General features: G+C 37.6%; 1 protein-coding gene across 1 annotated transcript; it reads left to right on the forward strand.

Annotated features, from left to right (window-relative positions):
• The first annotated feature begins 540 nt into the window (after positions 1–540).
• Positions 541–26,120, forward strand: LOC120536179 (early activation antigen CD69-like). Its single transcript, XM_039764508.1, has 7 exons — positions 541–605; positions 9,999–10,110; positions 13,102–13,197; positions 14,270–14,299; positions 18,484–18,635; positions 20,981–21,084; positions 24,597–26,120. Exons 2-7 carry the CDS (start codon positions 10,032–10,034, stop codon positions 24,718–24,720), a joined length of 585 nt encoding a protein of 194 aa, XP_039620442.1. The 5' UTR covers positions 541–605; positions 9,999–10,031; the 3' UTR covers positions 24,721–26,120.
• The last annotated feature ends 1,621 nt before the right edge of the window (positions 26,121–27,741 follow it).

Raw genomic sequence — 27,741 nt, forward strand, 5'->3', positions numbered from 1 at the left:
CATAGAGAATAATTAAATAAAAATATGCAGATGTAAGTCTTTTTAATTCCAACTCTTACACATTAATGCTTAATAAAATAGAGTGTCTACTATTCTCATGTGCTTATAATACTTTTCTAATACATAGAGATGACCAATTTTAAGAATACAATTTTCTGCTGCACATCAACAGGCAGAACCTAACAATTAGGAAATGCAGTTGAATTTAGAAACAAAGTAAAATCATTATAAAACAGTTAATGGATAAAACAACTTATGAACAACAATTACCTTCTAAGAAAAAGCAACTGTTAGGTATATACAGACAAACTGATTAAAACAATTAGGTAATAAATGAAAACAAATAATGAAAATAAAAGAGAACAAAGCATGGGGCCCCTGTGAGATCCTCAACACACGGCAGCAGTAGCGAGCATCTCAGATCATAAGTGTCTGAGCATTTCTCATCACCCGGACATCATTGACTGGCAAGCGTCAGATCCTTTCCATTCTGTAGCTGGCCGAAGCGCTGACCGAAACCACATTTCCTGTTGCTGTTCATTTCTGTCAAGACTTGATGAAGACACAACAAGACGGGTGACCCAGCAGGTCCAACGGGCTTTCAGGTACGAACTTCCTCATTTGCTTGATTCAGAACCCCTTTATTGCTCATGAAGAGTTAGTTGTGGTGTCCATTACACTTTTTTGACAGTTTATTGTTTCTTTTAAAAAGGACAATGAGGTGAGATAAAAGGAAACACCATTGTTAAAGGTGTAAAAGTTAATGCAGTAGTGACTGTTTACAGGTTCAAATAATCAGAAATGTAACTCTTTTTCTACTCTTCTGACTCAATCTTTTTTTTTAGTAAAACCTGAAAATAATATATTTATTTATGATTTGAGAGAGCAAATGACTGAAATCATAAGCTGATGAAACCCATTGCCATGTCAGAGAGATTCCTGGAACTTCAGTTTTAGTGGAGTGGACTTGGCCCGTATGGAGAACTGTGACTATTATATTTCTCTATTAATCTAAAGAAAGCAATTAAGAAAAACAACTGATAATTTAACAAGATTTTTCAGATTAATGTTTCAGGCAAGTTAATGTAAAACTGTAGCCTTGCCACAAGATTATTAACTGGGTGACAATTTTAATGGTTATAAAAGGCCACTTGTGTCATCTGTGTAATATAAACAAGCTCTTTGCTCAATGTGGTGATTTTTTACATCTAACAAGTTTTAATTGCCTATGGGTTGCGTGTGCCCTGAAAATGAATGTATGACTGTAATTAATGTGGTACACTGGCATGTGGTGAAACCCTGAGCTTTGTGATTTCAGGTCCTGATAAGTTAACCATAATACTTACAGAAAAAAGGCTTCTAGTTTTTCAGCTTGTTTGCTAATGAAAAGTAAGATTTCTAAGAGAGGTCCAAATCCTGGCTCCCTCACATTTTATGTGGGGCTATGTCTTGTATTTTTTTCTGTGGAGAACCTTTTTTCTTGCATGTTACCAAATGTGCACAGATTTGGCTCAAATTTGCCCGCAAGACTTGTTCTTCCTCTCTGTTTCTCTTTTTTAGAGTTAGAGTTAGACAAATTTGGTCATTTTATGGTGATGAACAGTAACACATGGTAACAAAACAAGATAAATCAAGAACAAGATCATCGCCGAGAGAATTACGGCGAGAACATTTTAACATCAAGTTAAGGCGCTGAATGAGCACAGGAATAAGCGCAGAAAGAAATCAGGATCACTAGGATACTTAGAGTAGATCTAATTATAACATAAGTAAATAAAGGAAAAACACAATTTATAATGCAAAGGTCTGTATTAGCAAAAACGGCAGGGACGTCAAGTACAATAAGAACCTTTTGTGTCATGGAGCCTCTTGGAGAAAGCAATCAACTTTGGCTTCCCATCTGTGAATATCTGTTTAACAATATCATTGTTTCTCACTTTTTCATTCATCAAGGATCCATATTTTTGTCATACATTATAATCATCACATTTGCTCAATTGTGTGAGGCAGTTGGAGTTCATGACATCAGGGAATGGACGTTAATCCAGGGGTCCATGCATTTTGGGACATTTCTGCACTTGTCTGATGCCTGTCCAGCCATACAGTCATTACAATGAAACATAAAAGCTGCGTGCCTCTCTCATATGAAAAGGTCACAATAATAAATGTATATATGTATGTGTGCTTTCATCACATAATTTTCTAAAGCAGGAAATTGTTAAATATAAAAAATATTCAATGATTATTTTTATTTAAATAACAGCTTCTTTATATTTTAAGTAAACAGCCAAGTCAGACATTCTATTTCTTTTTAATTTTCTTCTTTGTTCAGACCAAAGTGTGTGTATATATTTATTTATTTAAAAATACATACATAGGCACATATGTAAAGAACTTTTGTAAAAGGCTGGGAACACAAAGTTCTATCTACGAGGGACGCACAAAACGTTTCCGCACTTTTGTATTTTTGTTGGAAACGATGAAGGCGGGAGGAGTAGTAATGGGGCATTAAAACGTCGGTACGATGCTGGGAAAACTGGACTGCATAAAGGAAGGTGACTGTGTAGAAAAGTGATTTGTTTTTGAAATTCGTAATTAATAGAGTTAAAAAAAGTGTAGAAACTTGAACATCCCTTTTATTTATTTATAATTTCAAAATAATAAAAATGAAAAACAATTTTAGATTTGTTTCTCGTACTCTTAAGTCTTTGTAAAGTTTCAAGGTCCCCTTTAGTCTGGAGTATACACCCCTCTCTATTACCGAGGCTTTAACTGCAGAGCCCCTTCTATACATTTGACAGCAGACTCGTAGAGGAGCTTCATACGTAAAATTGAAGAGATACGCGGTCAGGGGTTACTCTGGAACATTTTTTCGGTATAATACTTCAACATTAATATGTAGGCAGCCGCTGAAGGGAAAATCTGTCACTTTGATAATCTTGTAAAGTTGTTTATGCCCATGATGATCTTTTTAAATACAAGAAATGCAGCCGGACTAGAGGACACAAAAAGTAAACTGAACTGCACTGAAAGTGGGGATGACTGTAAAAGATGAACACATTTTTAATATTGCAAATTTTATGAACACATTACTGAACGTTTTAAATGTTATTCTTGCTTGAATATCAAACAGGAGATGATTTTTTTTTCTTTGAGATGTTGCACAGTGAGATATTATTTACCAGCACACAGCTCAGTTCTTCAGGTCGATGTGTTTGCTTCACTGATGATTTGCTCCGACTTTTTGGAGACCCAAAGTACAAACCTCCTGGCTTGGACTCCTGAGAGTTTTATTTGAATTCAGTTCTGGTTCACTTACTCTTTGAAAGTGCGCTTACTGTATAAGACCATCGTGTAATGATAATGTAGAGTTAAATTCAAAGACCAAACGACGAGCATCAGGAGCTCAAATACAGCAGTGTGATGCTGAAGAACTCTTTGAAATGTGCCCTTCGGCTTTTAAATTTCTAGTGCTTACAACATTTTTTGCTAGACAAGAATTTATTTTAAGAGAAGAAAAAAAAAATCAATAGGAAAATATATTAATTTGTTTAACATCTGAACATCTGTTATTAACTAGGACCAAATATGAACTATCTAAAAATGATCATTATTATTTATTATTATATTAAAATTAAAATGATACCATTTGAAAGTCCATGTATCTTAATTAATCAATTAAGATATTAAACCAATTTAATATATTTTATGAATTAAAAAAAAAAGTAATAAAAAAAAAACTGTTAAATCCAAACAACCAAACACAGTTTCATAAAGGTCAAAATATACAAAACACAGTGGAATAAAAAAAAAATACAATATATATTTTAAAAAAAGGTTAATACTACTGCTACTACTACTAGTAATAATACAATATATTGGTATATTTATATAATATACTGTATATATTATACATTATTATATATAATCACATATAATGGTATATTAATAAAATATGTTGGTGTAGTTATAATATTATAGTAATATGTATTTATCATTTTTAATTAATAATTATATACATTAATTGTTCACTTTAATTGATGATGATAATAATATCATTATATTATATATTATATATTATAATAATTTAGTTGATGTTATTGCTATACATTATATTTGAAAACACATTTTGAGGGACATCAGAACAATATTCAAATATCAAAGAAGTGACCATAAAATACTAGAAAAAAAAAAAACGAAATTAACCAATGTGGAAATATAAATAATGTCGTATATAAAATCCTAAGCCTAAAAGTGCAACGATTTTATATGACGTTTTTGGCACGCTTTAAATTGGCTTATTTTAAAACCTACATATATACAGTATGTTTGGTATCATTCTTTTCAGAATTTATCTAACTTTAATGTGATGTTGTTAGATTTTCAGATTCTTATTCAGTTTTTAAATTCTAAACTAAAAGATATCAAGAACTCACATCCTGCGAGACAAGACTTTGTGCCAAGAGATTTAATCAGGCCCTGGGCTGGAAATAAAAGACAAAGAGTAGGACAGCTGCTGTACAGGCTTTTAAATGTTCGAAATGCCATGCGAGATGTTGGATCACGTGGCATGGCAGAGGCAGCAATCCAGCAGCTGATCGAGCAAAGAGGAGGTAAAAAATAAGCTGTATTTGTTTCCCATTGTGTCACCATTTAAGAGGGGGTTTCAGAGGAGTGACCGCATCTCCAACACGAGCGGCAGAGACACAAAGTGGCTGGCGCATAGCGCAGGCCAGGGTGGTTGGTGAGCGAAGCCCCTAATAATACCGTAAAGGAAACATAGAAAGCCATAAATAACACTTAAGACCGTGACAATGCTTGCCTACAAAGTTAAGTTTGCAGTTGTCTCCTAATAGAATTTCTAGTTATTCTTACAGAGGCACACAATTCAAAGGCAAAGCATTTTGGGGATTAGCGCCTGGGACACTACATGCAAAGGGACAACGAGAAAACAAGAAACATAGCAGATGTTAGAGGAAAGGACGAGGAGGAGTAACTAAGTCACATCTCACATGATAGAAATAAATTTTGTTTTTGTTGTCTATGTCACATTTTCATACATGAAAGGAGATCAGAATGCTTTAACAATAATACTGTAACGGCTAAACAGAGTTACAAAAGAAAGTAAATGCTGAACAATAGCTATTGATAACAGGTAAGTAAACATCCTCCCTCAGCACAGTCAGCATAGTCCCAAACATATGATCTAGTGAGGTGCTACATGGTACTGGCCACAATAGGAGTCTAACCCCCAATATATTTTGGATAAATTAAATCTGAATCGATATGTGCAATTCAAAAAATAATAAACTGAAGGAATTGCTTAACATGCAGTTAATCAAAGAGCACAAACACGTCTGCATAAAGATGCAAACACTAAATGACTCCCATGAATTAAACACTGTATAAGTTAAGGGGGCTGAAATATACAATTACCCTGCAATGGAGTTTCAGGGACCAATGTCTCTATCTTGAAATGTTTTTTATATTGGTTCCATATTATAGAATAAAATTAAATTACAGTTAATCTACTATTTAAATTAAATAAACAGTTGAAAAAGATGAAATAAAAGAAACTGCTAAATTTCAAAATATAAAAATTACAAACAAAAACAAAGCTTGATAAAGTCAATGAATATCAAGAAAGAAAATCAAAAATGAAAGCACAAAATAGCAATAAAGAGTCAAGAGATAAAAGACAAATTCAAAACTCCAAAGTATAAAAAGATAATTCAATGGAAAGAAAAGAAACACAACTCAAAAATAAGGGAAAAAGATTACTAATGCTGAGTAAACGAGTAAAGCCCAATTCTAGGATTTAAAGTCCAAAACTCTATTTCAAATACCACAACTGGAAAACCTGGAAATCTCAAAATGACACGGTCAGAGATAACAAAACCAAACCAAAAATAACGGATACAACTCTGCATTAATGCTGTCATGATTCTCAGTTTGGTACATACGTGAATATATTTTCCCTATTTTTGCACACTATTTTTGTTGTTTCTTTATTGTAACATTTTTCCAGTGACATCATCATGCCACCATTTTGTTAAAGGCGTTCTTGTTTCAGCAGTGCCATTGTTTGTGGAGATGATCACGTTGTTAGCCAAGTGATGTGTGGCTTGGAGTTATTGCCCTCCTGACAAAGGTGGCAGCACATATTACCGGGTGGGGGTTTGAGCAATTTTATGTTACTTGGACAAAGTTTAACCATATTATTTAAATGTTACCATCTTTTGTTTGTGTAAGACACAGGTATGTAACCACATGTGGAACTTTAATGATGTCTGCACAAGTTCCATTATCAATACAATGGCTCTGCAATTCACTTTCATCCCTCCGTGGATAAATTCTATTAAAATTCTATTCTTGTGCCTTGGATTTTCATGTTCGTTGTTATTTGGCCGTATCTGGTTTCCTAAACTTTGCAGGTTCTTTAGCCAGATCTTTGTCTTTTTCTCATCGATTATTCATATCCTGGTTTATTTTCTTATCTTTTTGCCTTTTTACTATTTTGTGTCTCATGAATGCCTCTGCTTAGCAGTAGATGTTGTGTGTGTCTGAAATAGTCCGTAGGTACTGCAACAAGATGAATATAAGCACCTTAGGCCCGTTTTTTAATCTTGCCAGTCCATCATCAAACCAAACAAACACTCAACAACAAAATTAACTAGAAGTGAGGAACATAACTGAATTAAATAAAAAAGAGAATTCAAATTTGCAAAGTATTCAATTAAAATAAGGCTCAAATAGAGCATGCTGGAGAACCAAAATTAAAAAAAAAACAAAATATAAAGGGAGTTAAAAAAAACCAAAAAAAAACGCACATCTCAGTGCGAGACCCACATGAAAGCAATACCAGTGTTTCGAGTAACACCTGTTCTGTTTTAGTTTAGGTGTAAATTAAAATGATCTTTCTGGTTAGTAGCCTTTGACAGATAACTAAATATCATTCAGTCTCAACCCTCTCGACTGCTATGCCAACATGGTGTCCATAACACTCTGAAACAAAACACGACTGAAAGTGAAGCCTAACTAATTATTGTTCAACGTCAACTGTGTGTTGCATCACATTTTAATGCCGACTCTTCGTGCTGGTGAAATGAGCATCCTACCTCCATCTAACTCCATCACTGTATTTAAAATGCATTTGAAGACTCTTATTGTGTGAATTTCTGTCTAATTGGTAATGGTGTTAATAGGTTCTTATAATTAAGAAAAGATGAGCTAGTCTTGTGTTGTTCTCTTTGTTTTAAAGTTCTGATGATCACTTCTGAAACCGACCTTCAACAATACAATTCCCAGACTGATATTTGCTTAATTCATTTTTGTAAGTCATTTTGGATAACAGCATCTGCTAAGCGACCAAATGTACATGCGCACATACATGTGGAATTGAATATTAGATTTTTAAATGATATCTCCTAATTGCAGTATACATAGAGAATAGGTAATCTCTCTATGAATAAAATCCAATGTCTGTCTGCAGTGTCTGTCCGCTTTTCACGAGAGAACTACTTAACGGATTTAGATTGGGTTTTTTCTATAATTTGCTTGAATATCGCGGTTGATTTTTTGACTTTGCTAATTGTGTTAAGTATCATAGTTTGGTTCCGGCAGCGATTTTTAAGTGCAAATCCAAGAAATGGGCTGTGGGTCGAGGGGAGGGGAAGCGTGATGTCAGGAGTGGGGAGCTGGGTGGGCCCGTCCTCACTCACGCACCAGCCTCCGTTTGAGTCGCTGTACCTTTCACCACGTGTTCAAGTATACAGTGCCTCCACTTAGCTAGCGATACTGGTTTGTTTAGCGGACGTTATCATCTAGAGATTATTAAGGAGTAATGTTTCATGTTCTTGAGGGAGACATCACAGCTACATGTGTTTTACAGGGTAGCTGCTGATTGCCAGAGATACCACAGCTACGTGCTCTTCTCCCCACGTGGGGTATGCACTCTTGTCAGAGCTGAACATGATCAGATAAAGTGGCAATATTTAGCATTGGACCGTACCCGTCTTCCGCTTGGCTAGAAATACCTTCCCAACTTTTTAAATTTTTGTCAAAAATATCACTACAAAAACGTTGTATTTCAAGGGGCCCTTGTATACAAAAGCTATCAATATAAATTTTTCTCAAAACAAATGCCATTTTTTTTATTGATTGATTTTTTAAGTTTGTCCTGTTTCACTACTACGCAGATAGAGCCGCGGGGGGCAGCTAGTTATAATATTAAATAGTTTGGGAAGATCATCCATTTCATGGGAGCAAAGTGAAACAAAGATGAGTTCAGTGATACTTGGGAAACTTTGATGCCCTCATACTGCGCTTTTTAAACAAAAACACACCAAAAAGAACTTGACTAAGAGTGCATACATGGATTACAAAATGAGATTTTATACGTACAATAAAACTTTGTTGGTCCAGTGTCACACACGTGTGTTTAGGAGACAACTAAAGGGCCAGAGTACATGTAATTCCGTGCCAGACCAGGGGATGGTGAAGTGCACTAATTCTCTCTCTCGATTCCTTACAGACGACTCTAGGGAAATCCCGCCTGGCTCTGGGAGAGCCAATGACATCACTTCCGATCCTAATAACATCACTTCCTATACTGGCCTTTAAACCGCCATACTTTACTTGTTTCCAGTAAATCAGTTCTGTTTTTGACTCAGTCTGTGTGAACAAGTCTGTGCTTTTGAATTAATTTTGCAGCCAGGAAAAATTATACGGGTGGCTGCCTCAAACCTTCTCAATGTCTTTTGGTCGTTTTTGTGACAGTGGCGTAGTCGGCAGGATGATAGAATCCCAGAAGAAAACGGGACCGGACCAGAATCATGACCAGTATGGGAAGTGATGTCATCAGGACCGGAACCGGAAGTTATGTCATTGGCTGCCTCAGAGCTGGGGCAAGATTTCCCTAGAATGGTCTGTAAGGAATCGAGAGAGAGAATTAGTGCACTTCGCCACCCCCTGGTATGGCGTAGAATTACATGTGCTCGGGCCCTTTACTTGTCTCCTAAACACGCGTGTGTGACACCAGGTATATGTTCCAAAGTATTATGTATTGTGGAAATTAGGATATCCTGAAATCTCTTTACAATGGCTCTCAAACACCTGCAAACAAGGTGCAACTTTCACGCATTAAGATGTATGGTACATGTATACATCAATATTATTGATGAGTGGTGGCTCTCAGGCTAAGGATCTGTGCTGGTGTCTGGAAGGTTGTCTGTTGGAATCCAAGGCCTTCTACCTGAAAATAGCTCCAGGGGTGCTGAACAATGTCTGACCCTGCACTTGGGCCTCCAAAGTTCATGCAAAAAGACAATACCCCCTCGGAAATTAATTAAGTAAATCAAATGCAATATACCTGTGTACAGCAGTGTTATTTTTTGGGCAACTCAGGCCCCATGCTTTTAAGTTTCAACTGATGCAGACACGGCACCTTGTTTCAGTTCAGTACAGGCAGGGTTAGAACAAAGCATTGTTTGACTAAATAAGGCTTAGCCAACACTTAAAAAGAGCAAGACAGAGCCCTTACATGTGGCGCATATTTTGAGACTGGTGAGATCAAAGCATTGTGTCTTGCTCTCCCTCATGCCACCTTGCATGCCAGTGAGAAAGAGGAGAGTACAGAAGACACACAGACACGATCTGTCATTCTCAGACCACCGTACCACAGGATGAGACAAGTAGCTTGGGTTTAAAGAGAGAAGTACACCTTAACTTTTCTTAGCCTGCTGTGGATGAAGCCAAGTGAGAGATAAACAAGTGCGCCTCTCATTCTTTCCCTTGCCTGTCTGCTCATCTTAGTCACTCTTGAGCCACCGCATGCCAGAGTGAATGCAACTCAGCAAGAGAACATTGGATTTATTTTTTGGAGTGGATGAGAGGGAGTTACAGTACCTTGTAAATGCAAGAGACATTCATAAAATTTCATGAGACAGATCAACGGTAAGGAAGACCCCTTTCATTCACTGTATTTTCCTTTCAAGTAGGTTTCAAAAGAGTTTATTTTATGCTGACCAGCCATGGCACAAGCAGCAGAATTTATTGAAGATGGAAATAAAGACGAACGCAAGGAACACCCAGACATTCAGCAGCCTTCAGGTACCACTTCTCACTTAGTCTTTCTCTCCATTATTTAAATAAAATGTGTAATTGCTCATAAACGGTCACTGAAGATATGAAAAAGCCTTACTGTATTTTCCCCCCGACTTGTAATTTGAAACATGTCTTAGTTTATGCTTATCCAGGTAGACATCCTGACTGTGGGGGCTACCTTTATAGATTGGGGTCATTCAGGACACTCAGTTATGTTTGATTCAGAATGTATTCAGAGCCCTCCACACTTTATTGTATTGTTAATGTAATTTTAAGTGAATAAATCTGCCATTTTGCTCATTAATCTATACTTAATACCCAATAAGTACAAAGTGAAGACATGTTTTCAGAAAGGTTTTCAAATGTAATAAATCTCAAAAACTGAAAGATCTCATTCAAAGAATTATTTAGATCCTTTGCTGCAGCAGTCAATATTACGCTCAGGTGAATCCTGTTTGCTTTCATACTCCTTGAGGTGTGTCGAGAACTTGATTGGAGTCCACCTGTGGCAAAGTAAATTGACTGGACCTCACATATGTTACCTGTGTATAGAAGGTCCCACAGTTCACACTACATTTCTGGACAAAAACCAAGCCAAGAAGACCAAGGAACTCTCTTTGGACCTCCATAATCAAATTGTGGTGAGGTGTAGATCATGGCAAAGATCAAAGCAGCGACTTCCTGATAACTCTACATTGAATGTCAACAGAGAAGACATCATTCTTACAATACTGTGCATGTGCCTCTATCCCTCATTCATTGGTGAAGAATACCGTCTTTAATTGAAGCGCACAGCATTGTGGGTGTGACGTCTTTCCTGTTAAATTAATTTTTTAATTTTGAACATTTTGACCATACAAATGAATATTGAATATACAGTATGGGTTATTCAACATGAGTTACAAGAGAATTTTTTTTACCACTGTCCAGTGTTGGTCACCTATCTACCCCATTGAGTCAATATTTAATTTCTGTACAAAACCACTACAACCTTTTTGGTTTAAGTAACAGTTAAAAAAAAATTGTGGTGTATTCCTTTAAGGTGTGTTGCCATGTAGTGCTAGCAAGATAAGTATGAAAATATTAAATATATCCTACATTACATTGCTTAGGGTCTCTTACATTCTCATGTGTTGTATACACAAGGTAGTCTTTAGATCCTTCAGATCATCCTTGGTGACCCTCTGAAGTTCACACCTTGACCAAAAGACAATTGAGATGGACCAATGTTAGGGCCGAATAATCTTTTTGGTGTCCATCATATTACATTGAATTCCAGCATAGAAGAATCCTTAACCTTTGTCAAAGTCAGATCACAAAGCCAGTCCAGGATGAGAAGAATACCTTTATTGACACGTACATAGAGCCACGTTGTACATGGAAAGAGATGACTGACTTACAGATGGTGGTAACACTGTACCACCACCCTGGAAGAACAACTAAACCCCGGGTTGCTGCATGATCAGAAAACCACTAGGGAAAAGCACTTTGCTATTGAAAATCTTTCGAGGTAACGTGACCAAAGTTACTTCGACCCCTCACCACATGCCCCAGCTCAGCATCAGACAATAAGCATTACCACGATGAAGAAGAGGAAAAAATATCTACATATATATTTACATATAGACAGAAAATACAAACAAGTACCTAACATAGAATCAAAAACAACCTTTCACAGATTACGGGGCAAAATGTTCTCACCAAAGATAAACAGGTTTCCCAAATTGGTTGACTGTCCTTACAGTTCTTGAGCAAGATGTAAAGTGGAAGTCTCATTGAATACGCCGGCCGCCGAGCTGATAACAAAAAAGTTTTGTCCTACCCATCCAAAGAGTTGATTGACCCGGCGAAAAACCAAAAAAAGTCCGTCTTCAGTGATATGTCTCCCTTGTATCGGCGATTGAGAAAAAAAAAAACTTCTTCCAGCAAGTGTATTCTTGCCGCTGCCTCGTTGCTTCTCCTTCCTACATCACACTAATCGTCCTGTCCGTGTTGTGACGTCCCTTTTAAAGGTGTATTATCAGTAACCCGTTTTCCTGAAGTGCACCCTAAGGAGCTGCAAACTGACAACAGAACAATAGCACATGTGGCACCTGCTACATCACATCTTAAATACATTTATCAATTACAGAAGTGTGTGATTAGTTTAATTTCTCGTGTCCTTGCAAGTTACTGATAAACAGGACCCTTGGAGTCAGGATTCTGCTACACTCCATTATGTGGTTTCTCTTATCAGTGCTAAACCTTGTGCTAAAGTACAGTAGCAGGACTGGGTCACAAATCAACAGGCTTTAAATAAAATGCTTCCTAAGAGTGCTAAAGGCAAAAGCTAACAGTTAACAATGGTAGAAGTCATTCAATGTTATCAATCAATATATAATCAAAGCATTAAAATCATATTTATCAGTAAAACTTTACTTTAACACCATAAAAGTATTTTATATAACTGGCTATTTAGAAACCTACCTTACTGACATTACAGAACATAACATTCTCAGAGTCATTTTAGAGTGATGGGGTGCATACATGGATACGGTCTTGATTGGGACGTTGTTTCTTGTTTGCTCAGCCTTTGCCTTGGCTTTTAAAAATAATGGAGGTATCATTTGGGGTGTTTTAGAGATCAAAAAATTAAATGACTGATTTTTTGATAGAGTGTTTTTGAAGACTTTAGTTTTTAAATACGTCTTCCTGAGAATCGGTTTCTCAAATTCACAGATCCTGCACATTTTGGGGATGTGGGAAGTGAAGCCAGAGTACACTTAAGAAAATCCACACAAACACATTAAAAATGTCCAAACTCCACAAGAACACTGTCTAGGAGAAAAACGTAAACCCAGGATTCTGGATCTCTGAACTTTTACTTTTTATTTCTGGTTTATGTGGATATGTGATTGATGGATATTAAGTGTCTTTACATTGTAAATCTTCATTTCTAAAATAAAAACGATAAATGTTCAGACAATTACATTCTGTTCTTATTATTTTTTGTAACAGTGACACAAAATAAAAAGTGGCTGTGCCTCATTTACTTTGGACTTGCCTTTGGCCTCCTGTTGGCAGTAGGTACAGGACTCAGACTTTTAGTACCAGGTGGGTATGTCTGGCAAATTGATTAAAAAATTCTAATCCAGCAGCTGGATGACCGGGTTGATCTCTTAACAAACTTTCTTTTATTAAAGAATCATAAAGAGCTTCGGGCTCAAAGTTGAAGTTAACCTTGAATGAGTTGGCAGTCCTTTACAGTGTAAACCGACCCACACACCCACACCTGGGCAGTTTGAAGTCACCAGTCAACCTATCAGGCTTTCTTAGGACTGTGGGTGGACACCAGAGTGTTGAGAGTGACCACATGAACACAAGGGAAGCAAACTCCTTACAAATGACTTCCTCAGATAGGTAAAGAAGTAGGGTCCAGTCACCAGAAGTGTGACACTGCTAGACATTCTCACCAATCCTCACTCAGGGCTCAAGCTAACAGACACAATGGGGGGGACACAAATGAGAAAGTCCAGTAAGACATGACCTTAAAACAGAATTTCAAAAGGTACTTGGGCAGTAGCCAAGTATTTATATGGCCCTATGGGTAAAGGATGTGACAAACTTGCCTGAACAAAACTTTATTTTTGACAAAATATTTGTCCAATCTGCACTCTTAGAAAAAATCTTAACCACAGTCAGAGGGCTGCCTGGTACTGGCCGATAGGCTGTCAGTACCACTGACCATTTAAGCATCAACAAGTAGAGACATCTTACGGTAGACCAAGTGAAGTGCAGTATTAAGTTGCATTGCATTGACTGCTTTTCCAAGTTTGTTCTTTTACTGCAACATGGACTGACATTCAAACCTTAAGCCCTTATTTTAATTTTGTATAGAAAGACAGAATATTCCTACAAATGTGTGAATTTATTCTAGCTATGGTGACATCGGAAATACAAATGAGACAATAGACATACTAAAGTGAATACAGCAAAACTCATAATGTAGAACGAGTGGTCCTTTAGGAATACTGATGTCTGATTTCCTTCACCTGATGGAAGTTAAATCTCAGGAATCTGTTATTTGTAAACTCTGCACCCATTCCCATGCCCCTCAAACAGAAACATCAGAAATGAAAAAAAAAAAAAAAGATTAATGAACTAATGTTGCCTTTTTATTTTTCAGCTTTTACTTCACAGTGTGAAGTTGTCCCAGGTAAGTGTCTTTTATTCTTATTCTTCACTCAAATAGGTGACATAATTTTTTCATCCAAGTTCTAAGTCTCCATGTAATCTTGTTGTATTCATTTCTAGGAGTTCTCTTACTTTGGGCTGTAAATACTGACATGTTTTGCCAACTTTACAAGTCACTGGACAATAAGAACTTTAAATCTTTTGTAATAATTAAATATCAGATTACAGGGGGTCCTCGGGTTACAACGTTTCAAGTTTACAACGCTCACTCCCATAAAAACTTTAAAAAAAATTGAGACATGAGAAGGAATAAAGATAAGGATTTTTTTTACACTCAGTTTTTCTGTTACCACAGTACAGTGTATAGTACAGTATATTTATGTCCTTTTCCTTTTTCTGTGGCTTAGATTTTGTGTTTTTATGTTCTAGATTATGATTTTGCAAATGTGTTAAGACTGGTAAGTGACGTAGGCTAGAGTGTGTTTTGACTTACACCAAAATTCGGGTTACATCACTATTGTAAGAACGGAACTGTGTCGTAACCCGAGGACCCCCTGTATTCCTTTTTTGTGTTTGTAACCTCCTTTAGTAGTCATTTACTACTCTACCTTTTAAATAAATGCAGCTTCCCAGTCACCTCAGTTATTTTTTTTCCAGGTCTATCAGCCAATCAGAGGGCAGGTTCTAGCAGGGTGTATTCTGAATGGCAGGCCTCGGCCTCAACATTTCACAGGCAGTCTTTCCAGTTTTTCATGTCATAGCCTCAAATGTTTTATTTTTTTTTTTTAAAGTGCTCCTCAGCTTGGCTTGGTTTAAACCTGTAGTCCTACAAACAGCCATCGGTGTACTCAGAGTTCAGCAAACACAATGGGAACATAAGAAATGTGGACAGATGGGAGCAAGTCGTTCAGTCCATTCAGTTTACTAGACTGTGAAAAAGATTTAAGCGTTTATTTTCAGACAACGTTCTCACATTCCAGGAAATGGGTGTTGTGATCCGACTTCAGTTTTTAATTTTCCATGCTTATTTCTTGGCCTTAAATAATAGATATTGCTTTGGGGGTTTTAGAGATCAAGGAATTACATTTATTTTTGGAATTGAAATGTTTTCACTATGATAAACACCTATTACTTTCTCCTGCTGTGCCATTTTGTTTTTCTTATGGGTGATACGATCTACAATTTTGTATTCATGTGTATACGGGTTTATACTACTCTGGAGCATTTCTGTGTGGTTACTTTGAATTATAATGTTTCTAAAACAAAGTGATTCTGTATTTCATAATTTTGCTTTGAATATGAGCACTACAATGTTATGGTGAAACTGGTTACCATAAAGCAAAGTTTCAGACGTTGCTGCCTCTTCCATCATTGGCGTGACACCTTAAATTACTTGTCCAACAGGCCATTCAGTAGCCATGATTTGGATTAAATCACAATTAAAACGCAGTGCAAATTTCTGTCCTGAATTTTTGGTTTTTGATTGTTCTGTTTACCCCTTTGACTTGTATACTGGTTAGCATTTAGGCTTTGCTGCAAACATTTCATCTTCTAAGTTTCAACTTGTTTCTGGTTTGGAGTGTGGTCTTCTTTTAGTTAAATATTTGTTGTCTTGGTTTCTAGGCAAGGTCAAGAGGAAGTGTGCAGTGCATGATATCATGGGGTTGCAGGTATGAAGGTCAGCGTCAGACATATCCGAGTTTGTCCAAGTTTCTGCATACAACTTGCTAGGAGGCAGAGTCTGTGGGGTTTATTATGTGTAAACTAATAGACTGGGAAACAGGATACTAAATTCCTAGTGGAGACCAGGCAAAGGTCAAAACAGGAAGAACAAATCAAGGCCAAAGTCATAAAGGAATCCAATACTGAGGCTAAACCTAGCATTTGGCCTACTTTGATCGAAGTTTATTATAAAAAAAATACATATTTTTTCCCAGCTGAAGAATAATTTTGAATGGAACCATCGCCATATTTATGCCGAACATCAAGCGCAAACTTAATAATCGCAGTCACGTGACTCTTCCACCAAATTGGATAAACAAAAAACAGAATGAATTAAAGTAAAATTCTTAAACCTTCTCCACATATTCAAACTGTTAGAGAGCTCCAAAATGAATACCAAACATAACTTATATTATGACACAACCTAAGAAGCCCAGCTTCTTTAATTCTTAGTTTGTATTCTAGTTATAAACATTTTCCTGTACCTTTGACCACGGTCTTCATTTCATGTTGTGGGTCAGTTTACATGTAAATTCTTGGTTTTGATTCTCTCTTTCTCTTTTTTTTTTTAATACAGATTATAGATTTTGTTTCACATTATAGGCTATGGTCCTCATTCTTGCTCATCTGGTTTTGATCTTAGCAGGTTTCTTTTGCCACGACCATCTCCTGATTTCATTTCTCTCTCTCTCTCCATACTGTTGCTGCCTAGTGCAGTCAGCACAATGGCCAGAAGTTGTTAAAAAGGCTGATGAAATGTAGAGTTGCATTTTAAAAACTAATAGTTCTAAATCAAAAGATTGTATGTTAAAACTCAATGCTGCTCTAGTTAGGCCATGTCTGGAGTACTTTGTGCAGTCTGGCAGCTCTAACACCTTTGCAGAGGAGGCCATCCAAGTGCACCCAAGACCACAATGACAGACCAGGGAATTAAACCTCAGTTCAGAGATGGGATGTCAGGATCGAATGCAGGCCCTCAAACTTCTGACGCTAATCAATAAAACACACTCTGGTATTCTTTCATCTATTAAAAATACAAAGAAACCCTTGTTTCAGTGTGTGTGATCTTTAGTGATGAGCACAAACCACCACATTTTGTGAAAACTGACAATAAAATTATTTTCGTATCAGAAATTTTTCAGATACTGAATTATAAAAAGGAGGACACCTAGTGGAGATGATGAAGAAGTACATTCAGGGTGTTAACATGCAAATTGCTTCTTCTCATAAGAGTTATGGGGCAAACTACCAAGTAGCGTAGTTAATGTAAAAACATCTAAAAACAATGTGGATAAGATATTTAGATAACCATTAGGATGTAAAACATTTTTCATATTTTTGAAGTTCTTATTTGCTTATTGCATTTTTATACTTAGTACTCTGGATAGCACAGAAAACCTCAGCTGCTCTTGTTCAGCAAGTTTTGGTTGCTGGTCGAATAGGAAGACCAAATATGTTAGAAATTCTTGCAAAACCAAAAAAAAGATGTAACATTACAGAATAGGAGTAGATCAAAAGAAAATTAACTGATCGACTAGAGAGTTCCTTTTCATATGAATTTAATGTTTGATTAGAATGGTGTAAAAGAAGAGATACAATGATGTTAAAGAGTTGGGGCACCACCTTTGTGACCTTGTATAATTGAAATAGTTGAAAATTAATAAGCACGCCATCAAGATCAGGAGTTAACGGGAGTTAAGAATTGAACTGGAGCAAGATGGCCGCTTCTGGGTTTATACAGTGACTTGGCAGGAAAGGGTGGCTCCAAGAGGGTGGAAAACAGAAGTGACATTAGTGGTAGAGTGGTGTGACGATGTACTATACCACAAGTGGCTGTTAAGTCTTCCATTCTGCAGAGGGAGGAAGAGAGAGAAGGCATTGCACAGCGCCAACCCCTGGTTCGGCAGGTAATTACTATCACCAGAGCCCTTAAGATGCCTCAACGTCCCTTTTATATCCACAGACAGAGGGATTCATGTTTAGATACTGTATGTATGCTGTTCTTTAACTAAAATGAAAAAACCTTTCTCTTTATGAATTACACTGGAGGTGCAGAACTTGATAATCTGGTTTTCAGCGTCCTAATAAGTAGTTCAGAAGAGCAATTTGTTATCACAATCAAAACAATAGTTGAAAGCATTATTTTCATCTGGGATAGAAAATACAGAAGCGAATGTATCAAAGGATCCTACCTCTTGATTCTGTCTGAGGCGTTGCCCTTCCTCACTATTAATACTTTCCATATTTATTTCCAGTTTCACAGTATAAGCCAGTAGCATAAGATTGAATTAAGACTAATTAGTTCATCTTATCTGAAGTGGGCTGGCGCCCTACCCAGGATTTGTTTCCTGTCTTACGCACTGTGTTGGCTGGGATTGGCTCCAGCAGACCCCCGTGACCCTGTGGTTAGGATATAGCAGGTTGGATAATAGATGGATGGATAGTTCATCTTATTTTTTATGGCACCTTTCACTTTCTCCACAGACAAATCTGTAGTGTGCTGTCCTGAGAAGTGGACACGATACAAGGAAAACTGCTACTTCCTCTCCATAAATAAAACAACATGGGAGAGAAGCAGTTCATACTGCGCCTCTCAGAACAGTCATCTAGCCGTGTGCGAGGAAGAAGAGGAGTTGGTGAGTCACACCTAAAGTCCTGTATCGATGTGTCTGTTTGTTTGTAGACCTCAAGCTGTCTCCTCTGGGACTGTTTTGTATTAATCACAGCTTCCAAGGTAGATGGGGCCTCATAACATGAGCTGCAAATCATCATTAATTTAGCCAGCAAGGGTAGATATGCTTGACTTCTTAAACAGTTTAGGAAGATGGGCAAGATAGGAGGTAGTGAAATGTGGAGCAGTAAGGCAGCTGTAGACTTCTGAGGACTCACACAGTGCTTTCTTGTGGTGTAATGAACACCACAGGCTTACTAGGACTTCGTCTTTGGTTGCCTTTGCATTTCAAAGTCATCAAGCAATTGTTGTTCTCTATTTTCAACAGGCACCATTTTCTCTGAATCTTGCATTTTTAATAGTTCCACGTCATAATCACACACCCAACCTGCACCCTGAATCCCCTTGCTTTTCCCTCAGCCCTTCACTACTTAATAACTAATGTCTCCTAAGCACATTAGCACAAAAATGGATGCCATCACATCATCCAGTATGCTCTGTGAACGTCATTCACTCAGGTGCTGCACTCTGGCACTCAAAACAATTTGCCACTCGTAAAGCTTTAATTATATGTTACAAAATGTTGAAAATGACAATGATAACTATTAAATGGTATAGACAAACTTCAGAATGTCCAAAATGTTTCCACTGGGGCTGAAGGGTGTTGTGAAACCAGAGACCACCAAGGGACACAAAGACCAGATGACCAAAAGATATGAACAGGTAGTCTGATAGCTAGAGATAAAAGACTCCATGTTTGACCCAGGAGGAAATCCACAAAGCATTTATAAATGGCCAAGCTCTGGTAGTCCAGGCAGAGTACAAAGTTGGGAGTTGAGATAATCAATAACTTGGAAACTGACTCAAAACTAGAGAGAGGAGCATCAGTGTGAAATTAACAGTAATGAAAGACAAATTCAATCTATTCTTTTTAAAAGTATTCTTTATGAGAGTAATGCATCATACAGTATAGACAAGTCTTGGGTAACCAAGGTCTGGACATATAACAAGCACATAAACCCCACCAAATTTCTCTTTTCTACAGAATTTCAAATGACATTTCACTTATAAACAACGTTTTCATGTCTATAAATGCATTGTTATTAACACTAAAGCAAAGTACAGTGTGGAATTTGTCATGATCTTCATTTCGATTGAACACATCACCGAATGTAATGGTAATACGCACAGCCATCCAAAAAGGAATGTCTTAGGCAAGGAACTCTACAGGAATATAGTAATTAAACTGAAGGGTAGAATTGTAATTCCCACAGTTCTAACTGCCCATCTCAACCACTGGAAGGTGGATGTGAAACCCCGAGTGATCCTTCAGCAGAGACAGTACGTGTCTCACAATCGTCAGTTAGCCTGGGAGTTTAGTGGTACCGTTATTCCTTTTTCCAACTCTAGGAGGTACTCTGTCATTTCCAAAACAGAGAATGTTTAAGTATAAGGTCAACCATACAATACTTCTGATTCAAATGTTCTTTTAAATTATTTTTATCTTTTGAAATAACGTACAGTAATATTGTTTCACTCTCATTAATATGTTTGGAACAATTTTCTGCACAATAAACAACAACATTATAAATCAGGTTACAAACATCTGAAGGAATGGAACTTGTTCATAAGCCGAGACCCATTTGTTTTACCATCACCGGTTTCATGGCCATTTTCTAAGATTTACCCAGTTAGCTAGTTGCCTTCTAAATCTTTTATCTCCACTTTTTGTGGCAAAACCCAAACTTTTCATATCACTGGACATTGTGTCCTGCCAAGTCTGCTTTGGCTTTTTTCTGGGCCTCATCCCCTTCACTTCCATTTTGGTGCCTCTCTTCATCCAAATCTCCTCTGATATTTGCTCCAAATACCCAAACCACTTTCACCTATTGACTCCACACTGAGCCCTTTTATTATTAATTCAGAATTTAACAACTTCCCAACCTGTGATACTTCACACATCCACCTCATCATCCTCAGCTCTGTTCTTCCCATCTTTGTTTCATGTGCGTCCTTCATAGGCCACATCTCATTCGTTTACACCATACTGTTCCTCATGCAGCTTTCATTAATTTTTCCTTTCAGTGCAGGAGGCACCGTTAATAGAAACACTAAAGTGATGGTTTGTTAAGTTTGACATGATTGTGTGGAATGTTGTTTTCTTCAAATAACAATACAATTAAATAAAAAAAAAACTTGTTTAAAATAAAACACATATTAATATACAAAGATATATATACTGTATCTTGGCTTTTATAAAGATCAGACACTGATCAAAAGGTACAACTGCCCTGTTGCCATTTTCTACAGACTTTTCTCATCGAGGAGGGACGAACTTACCTGACGTTTTGGGTCGGGCTGAGGAGGGACACCCAGGACAACTGGAAATGGGTCAATGAACAACCCTTCACTCAGTGAGTTTTACTTTCTTTTTTGAGGGACATGATAGTGGTGGTCAGTGAGGTTTGCTCAAGTGTCTATGGTTTGTGGTTATCTCTTTGTGTTTTCTTCACAATCAAGTGCATTTCAACACAGTGAAACCAACTTGCTGCATGTACAACCCTTCAAGATGCCATCCCAAGGTTATAATATAAGGTTATAATGAAGGAATGACTATGTGATAGAGACAAGCGCGTAAATCAAGTCAGCATTATCACTAAATGCTAAACTACTGAGAAATGTAAGAGAGAAAATTGTTAACACACTTATTTTGAGAATTATTGCATATTTTAAGTTTATTTAAGACACGTTTTGTTGAGTGTGACGGTACTTCAGAGGATAATTACGATTATTTAATTGACTAGCCATCCCCCATGACCCACGTAGAAGTGAAACAGGAAAGTGAGGACGGCCCCGCCTGGCTCCCAACTCCTGATGTTACGCTTTCTCCTCCCCTTGGCCCTCAGCCTCTGTCTCGGATTAGCTAATAATTGCTCCTACAAGAGAACTTTGATTCTTAGTGCAATGAGAGAAGTCGCAAAATCAACCGGAATGTTCAAGCAAATTCTAGAAAAAAAACATGATCTAAATCCATTAAGTTGTTCTCTTGAAAAAAGTGGACAGACAGATGTTGGATTTTATTTATATTTGCGAAAAGTGCCAGAGAGCTGGCCGAATCCTGGTTATCAAATGAGAACGCCATCAACAGACACTTGGACATAAATCCAGCATATGCAAACTTAAGAACATATTCATGATTAACAAGACTTTACACCCAATACCTCCCACGCCCCGAACACACTGACTTACACCACGTAATTTTTTTGCAATATATTGCTTTTGATTCTTGTAAGTCTAAGCATTTTCCTTTGATGAAGACCCCTGGCAGGGGTTGAAAGCTCAGGAATATTGATTCATTTTCTCTCTTTGTGGATCTCCAGCTGCAAATATGCAAACCATATCACAGACCTTGGGCCTCATGTACTGTATAACGCCGTGCGTAGAACTCGCACTATAACATGGCGTAAGAACAAAAGCTGAAATGTGCTTACGCACAGAAAAATACAGATGCAGGAATCTGTGCGTACTCCAACTTCCACGTTCTTCCGCTACATAAATCCCGATCAGCGTGAAAACTAACGCTCGTGCACGCGCATTATGTAACGCCCCAAATCCTCCCAGAATTACGCCTATTTGAATATGCAAATCAATATAAATCGCCCTTAAGCGCAGCCTTCTGTGAAAAGACAATGGGAAAAGCACGGGGGAAAATATAAGTATTTCAGCGAATACCAAGTGGAGGCAAAGGAAAAACATACTATTTGTTCAAATAAGCCGTGGTATAATCAACAAAAGGAAGTTGATCGAATGGCATAGCGTGTTGGAGAAACTTGAAAGCTCACATCCACAAAATCGCACAGTGCCGGAAATAAAAAAGAAGTCACATATCAAAGTCGCCGAGGAAAGCCGAATTGTAAGCCCACTGTCTGAGTGTCATATGAAAGCTTATTAGGGTACAGAGAAAAAAGGCACACGGTGGGGAAAAGGCACGAAATGTCAACTTCAATCTCGACATTTCCACTTTAATCACGTATAGTTTATTTTGTCATTAAAGTAGAACATCATAAAATTCATCTTAAAATCGTTTAATTAACCAGTTTCTAAAATCACATCGTAATTAAAGTAGCACGTTAAATGCTTTGTTTTGTATTTGATTTTCTATGTGCTCTATGTGTATGAATCACTACTTGCTTCTTAAACCGGCTCTCTTCCTCCAACTGGACACAGAGTCCATTACATTTGTGATATTACAGCTCTCTGAATAACTAAAATACTGAGATGTATACGTGATGTCATTTTCATGATGATAGGAGTTAAAGCACGTTATTAAACATGTTTCACTTCGATGAAATAATTTATTGCAGCACTGTTTATCTTTCTGTTTTATATTCAATATATATTGGCGTAGCTGTCACTGCAGTCAGTGCTTTTCTTTCCCCAAGTAACCGATCGCCATACAATCAGCTCTGTAATAGACGTTAAGCCATCTGTAAGCTTAGCGCCGATTCTTCAAAACGTTTAAAGAACATTGAAATATCTTCGTAGTACATGTTTAATTATTCTATCCTTAACGACACTCCCAGTGAAGAATATAGATTATTTAAATGAAATTAAAGTTTTATCTGTATAATTTAACAAACATATTTTGCTGCATTTCACCTTAAAAATGATATCGTCATCATATGTAAATACGTGCTTTATAAAGTGGCTCAGGTTGTGCGATATTATAACTATAGTGCAAGTTTACAGTGGGGTGATTGTACTTATAAGTACAAACAGTTCTACAAGGAGCACTTGATTGGCTGCATTTAAAGTTCTTGGGATTAAACTGTTTTGAACCGCGAGGTCCGTACAGGAAAGGCTTTGAAACGTTTTGCCGTGGCAGAGACAGAGTGTGCTTAATGCCGTATACCGATAATTCTCTTTCCGATCAGCTGCTGCTGTGATTCACACTCAGATACAGTGATATAAATACTCCGAGTGGTGCAGTGAGAGAAATATGGAAAAAGATGATCCGCTGTGGCAACTCCTAACAGGAGGAGCTGAAAGAAGACGAAGAAGGAGAAGTGAGAGTATCAACGCTAAAGCAGTTATGGTATTTGGAATACTATGGCTGTTCCCTGGACCATTATATTGGTACAAGTTAATTACAATCAGATGCATTACACTAATAAACAATATGCGGTTAGTTTCGGTGTATTTATAAAGCCGCGTCAGGAAAATAATGAGTAACCACACAGGAACAGTAGCACTGCTTTGACGCTGGATGCCGCCAGTCTGCAAAACCGAGCAGAGAACTTGCGTACGAAAAGGCATGAGGTACCGTGGAAAAGTGCGTGGATTTACGCCAAGTGTAGGTTTTATACATCGCGATTTGAACGTGGAAAAGTTCTTACGCAACATTTCTGTGCGTACGCACCGTTTATACATGAGGCCCCTTGTCTTCAATTCGTACAACCTTCGGGCTTGAAGCCCTCCAATGTGTTAGATGATGGGAAACTTCTCTTCCATATATATATATATATATATATATATATATATATATATATATATATATATATATATATATATATATATATATATATATATATATATATATATATATATGTGTGAGAGAGATGTTTCCAAACCATCTTCAGACAACAAATACAGTTTGGATATCAATGCTGATTCTGGTTAATATAACACTGAGGTTTTATGCCCAAGTGTGTTAAGCCTTCCTCTTAATGGTGAACATCTGTTTTTTTTTTTTGGTTTTTTTTTTTACATTATTTAGTATAAGTGAGTATGTTTGAGATGGTTTAACAACCTGGGGATGTCAAGTTATGAGGCCCTACCACTCTGCATATTTGCCACAATTACTTTACTCCTAGCTCATGGTTTCTTTTCCCATCTGCTCTAACGGTTACCTCTCATTTGTTCACAGGGGAAAATGGGGTCTCTCAGGAGAAGGGAGATGTGTCTGTTTGGCTAAACAATCTATGCAGGTGAAGCAGTGTGAAACGGATCAGCTCTGGGTGTGTGAGATGAAAGCGCCCCTTTGTGACTGAGCCTTCACCCGATACAATTTATGAGTGGAATGGGACTGGGTGGGGGCGAAGGGGTTGGAGACGCTAATTTAACAGATTCCTAATGATTTAGACTACAACCAGCAGCCAAAAAACAGCCAACATGAATGACAAGTGGAATCCAGGACTAAGACTTCAAGGAGGGAGAACCTTAATCACGTAAGTCAGAAGAAATTAAAGAGATGGCAGGCACAGTCCATCAGCCAGTGTAAAGAAATTAGATATGCATGTCACTTATGTACAGTACAAGTGCCTAGTAGTAAAGGTTCATGGCATTTGATTCAGTTATTTCAAGGTAGCTCCTGGTCCAGGACATTCCACCTTTATGGTAGATAAATGGACAAGAGGTCAGTAGGAGTTTGTTCAGTTTTGCTAAACCAGCTTAGATTCTGTGTGTGTACATTCTGTAATTTAACATGAAGACATTTGCTTGTCGATCTCTTCCTTGCCCTGTTCTTGTCTACAGAAAGCCTCCCAGGACTTGTTACAAGGCTTGAATAAATGAGCCCGTTTGTGGGACAGACTGGGGTCGCTTCCATGCTCTGATGACATCATCAATGCTATAAGCTGGAGACTGGCGACATGTTAATTAGCATAAGCAATCATGAATTTCAGTGTACTCTGTACATGTGACAATAGTGGACCTTTAAACCTAAAGAAGAATTTGGAAAAAGAAGAAATGTGCTGCAATCTGTTACTAAAACACAAAGAAAGAAACCAGTTCAGATCCTGACGTTGTTCCTCCAGACATGTGAAAGCAGGAAAACAAACGAACAGAACCAACTGCACCATTGAATCTAAAAACCTTGGCTTCTGGTTTATACACCTACTTTTATTTGAATGGAATTTAAAAAAAGAAACTAAAATCCTCTCTTTCACAGAAGGACTTGGAAACAGACAGTCATGCCTTTATTACATCTTGCCTGGATTATTGTAATTCCTTATATGTGGGTCTGTCCAAATCTGCTCTGTCGCACCTTCAGCTGGTTCAAAACGCTGGGCCTAGAAAAAAGGATCATATCCGCCACCAATTCTAGCCTGTCTCCACTGGCTACCAGTGAGGTGTCACATTGATTTTAAAATCTTGTTGTTTGTTTTTAAAGCCCGGCATGATCAAACTCCAAAAACACATCTATGACCTCCTTCATCCCTATGTGGCACCGACAGAATTGAGGTCATCTGGACGACAACTCCTCGTAGTTCTGAGATCTCGGCCGAAGTTGAGGGCAAACCGAGTTTTCTCAGTTGTTTCTCCACGACTTTGGAATGACTTGCCTTTCCACATCAGGTCTTCATCCCCTATCGATGTTTTTAAAAGTCGGCTTAAGACCTACTTGTTTTCTTCCCCCTTCCACTGTGTATAATGGGATTGTGGTTGATGTTATAATTGGGTGTTTTATTCATAATTGTTTGTATTGTGTTTATATTAATGCTTCTTTGTACAGCAACCTCTGATGTTTCAAATATTCTGTTATAAATAAATAATCTGAAGTCTGATGTGCTTTCGGAATATTGCAGCACGTGAGTGCAGCATTAGTCAATCACCACAAGGTGGCGGTAGAGATCAACAAAACATCGCATTCGAGCCCCGTCTTTAATTTACTGCGTTGGCTTGTATTTCTGGTCTAATATTCAGCTTCTTATCTCCGAGTTAAAGACGGGAAGAAATGAAACCTGGATATGTAAGTAAAAACAAAAGCATCATAAATAGGCAAGTAACAAATGGAAGACCTTTTGAGTGTGATTATATACAGTGCAGACGTCAGTATGCCTTCTCATTTTGTGTTTTATTAGCACACCATTTTATAAATATGATTAATTTCTGATGTTTTTTTACCTGCTTCCATGTGCCTTATCCTCTGTAATAATCACATACGGTACTTGGTTGAAAGCAGAAGTTGCCACGGATCAGTCAGCAAGGTATATAGGCAACTAGAGGGAGCAGACTTTGGTGTGAGGGGGCCAGGGCTTGAACCATTGCTCCATCCCCACTCATTTGGCCTCCAGGAAAACAAGTATGAAATGTGAAAGCTTAGGGGTCTCCTAACCATAAATAAACAGCACACAAGAACAGCAAGTAGGGCGAGAGGATGCAATGGATGAATGGACAGCAAATAAAACAGAGTAGCAGCATTAGGAGTGACAGAGAGGGGAGATGGGAAAGCTTAGAATTCTGTTTGACAGCCATCAGAGCACAAGGCACTGTGTTAGATATCAAACATTAAGAGAGCCCAGTCCTTCAACTGTCTGTTTTGAAAGGGACGAAACAATATTGACAGCTCATTACTTTCACTATATAAGAGAGACAGACATATAGGCAGACAGAACTTTGTCTTCAGGGGTAAATTTGGCTCTTTAAATAAATTAATAGATAAATAAATACACAAACACCATAATGAATAAAAAAAATAAAAAAAAAGTAAGAAAATGACTGACCTGGCAGTCCCAGTGAGGCATGATGCAGGTGTATTGCTGTTGGTATTAAGGACCCCCATAGCTCTCCATGACACACTTCTGCTGAATAATTTGTTGTCTGAAAGTCCTCAGTGTTTGTATGCCAGATAGAGGTTGTACAGCTTTGTTCATAATGGCACACAGTTTTCTTTTCATTCTCTCCTTCGCTACTACTACCAGGGGGTCTGTCCAATAATGGAGTCTCTACCCTTTTAATTAATTTGTTAATTTGGTGGGCCTCTCTTGAAGTGATGTTACCAGCCCAGCATACCACACTGGCCATCACCGAGTTGTAGAAGATGTGAAGGAGCTCACTAACCCACATTAAAGGAGTGCAGTTTCCTAAGAGAAGAGTCTGCTCTTCCCTTTCTTTTATAGTCCCTCTGTGTTCAGAGACCAGTCCAACCTGTCATTGATGTGGACCCCAAAGTACTTGCATGAGTGGACCACCTCCACATCCACTCCCTGAATAGTGACCAGAAGTAGAGACTCTTTGGTGTGGTGAAAATCAATAAGCAGTTCCTTGTTTTTGCTTACGTTAAGATGCAG

Source organism: Polypterus senegalus, chromosome 10 (genome assembly GCF_016835505.1).
Source record: "Polypterus senegalus isolate Bchr_013 chromosome 10, ASM1683550v1, whole genome shotgun sequence".
NCBI classification, from domain to species: Eukaryota; Metazoa; Chordata; class Cladistia; order Polypteriformes; family Polypteridae; genus Polypterus; species Polypterus senegalus.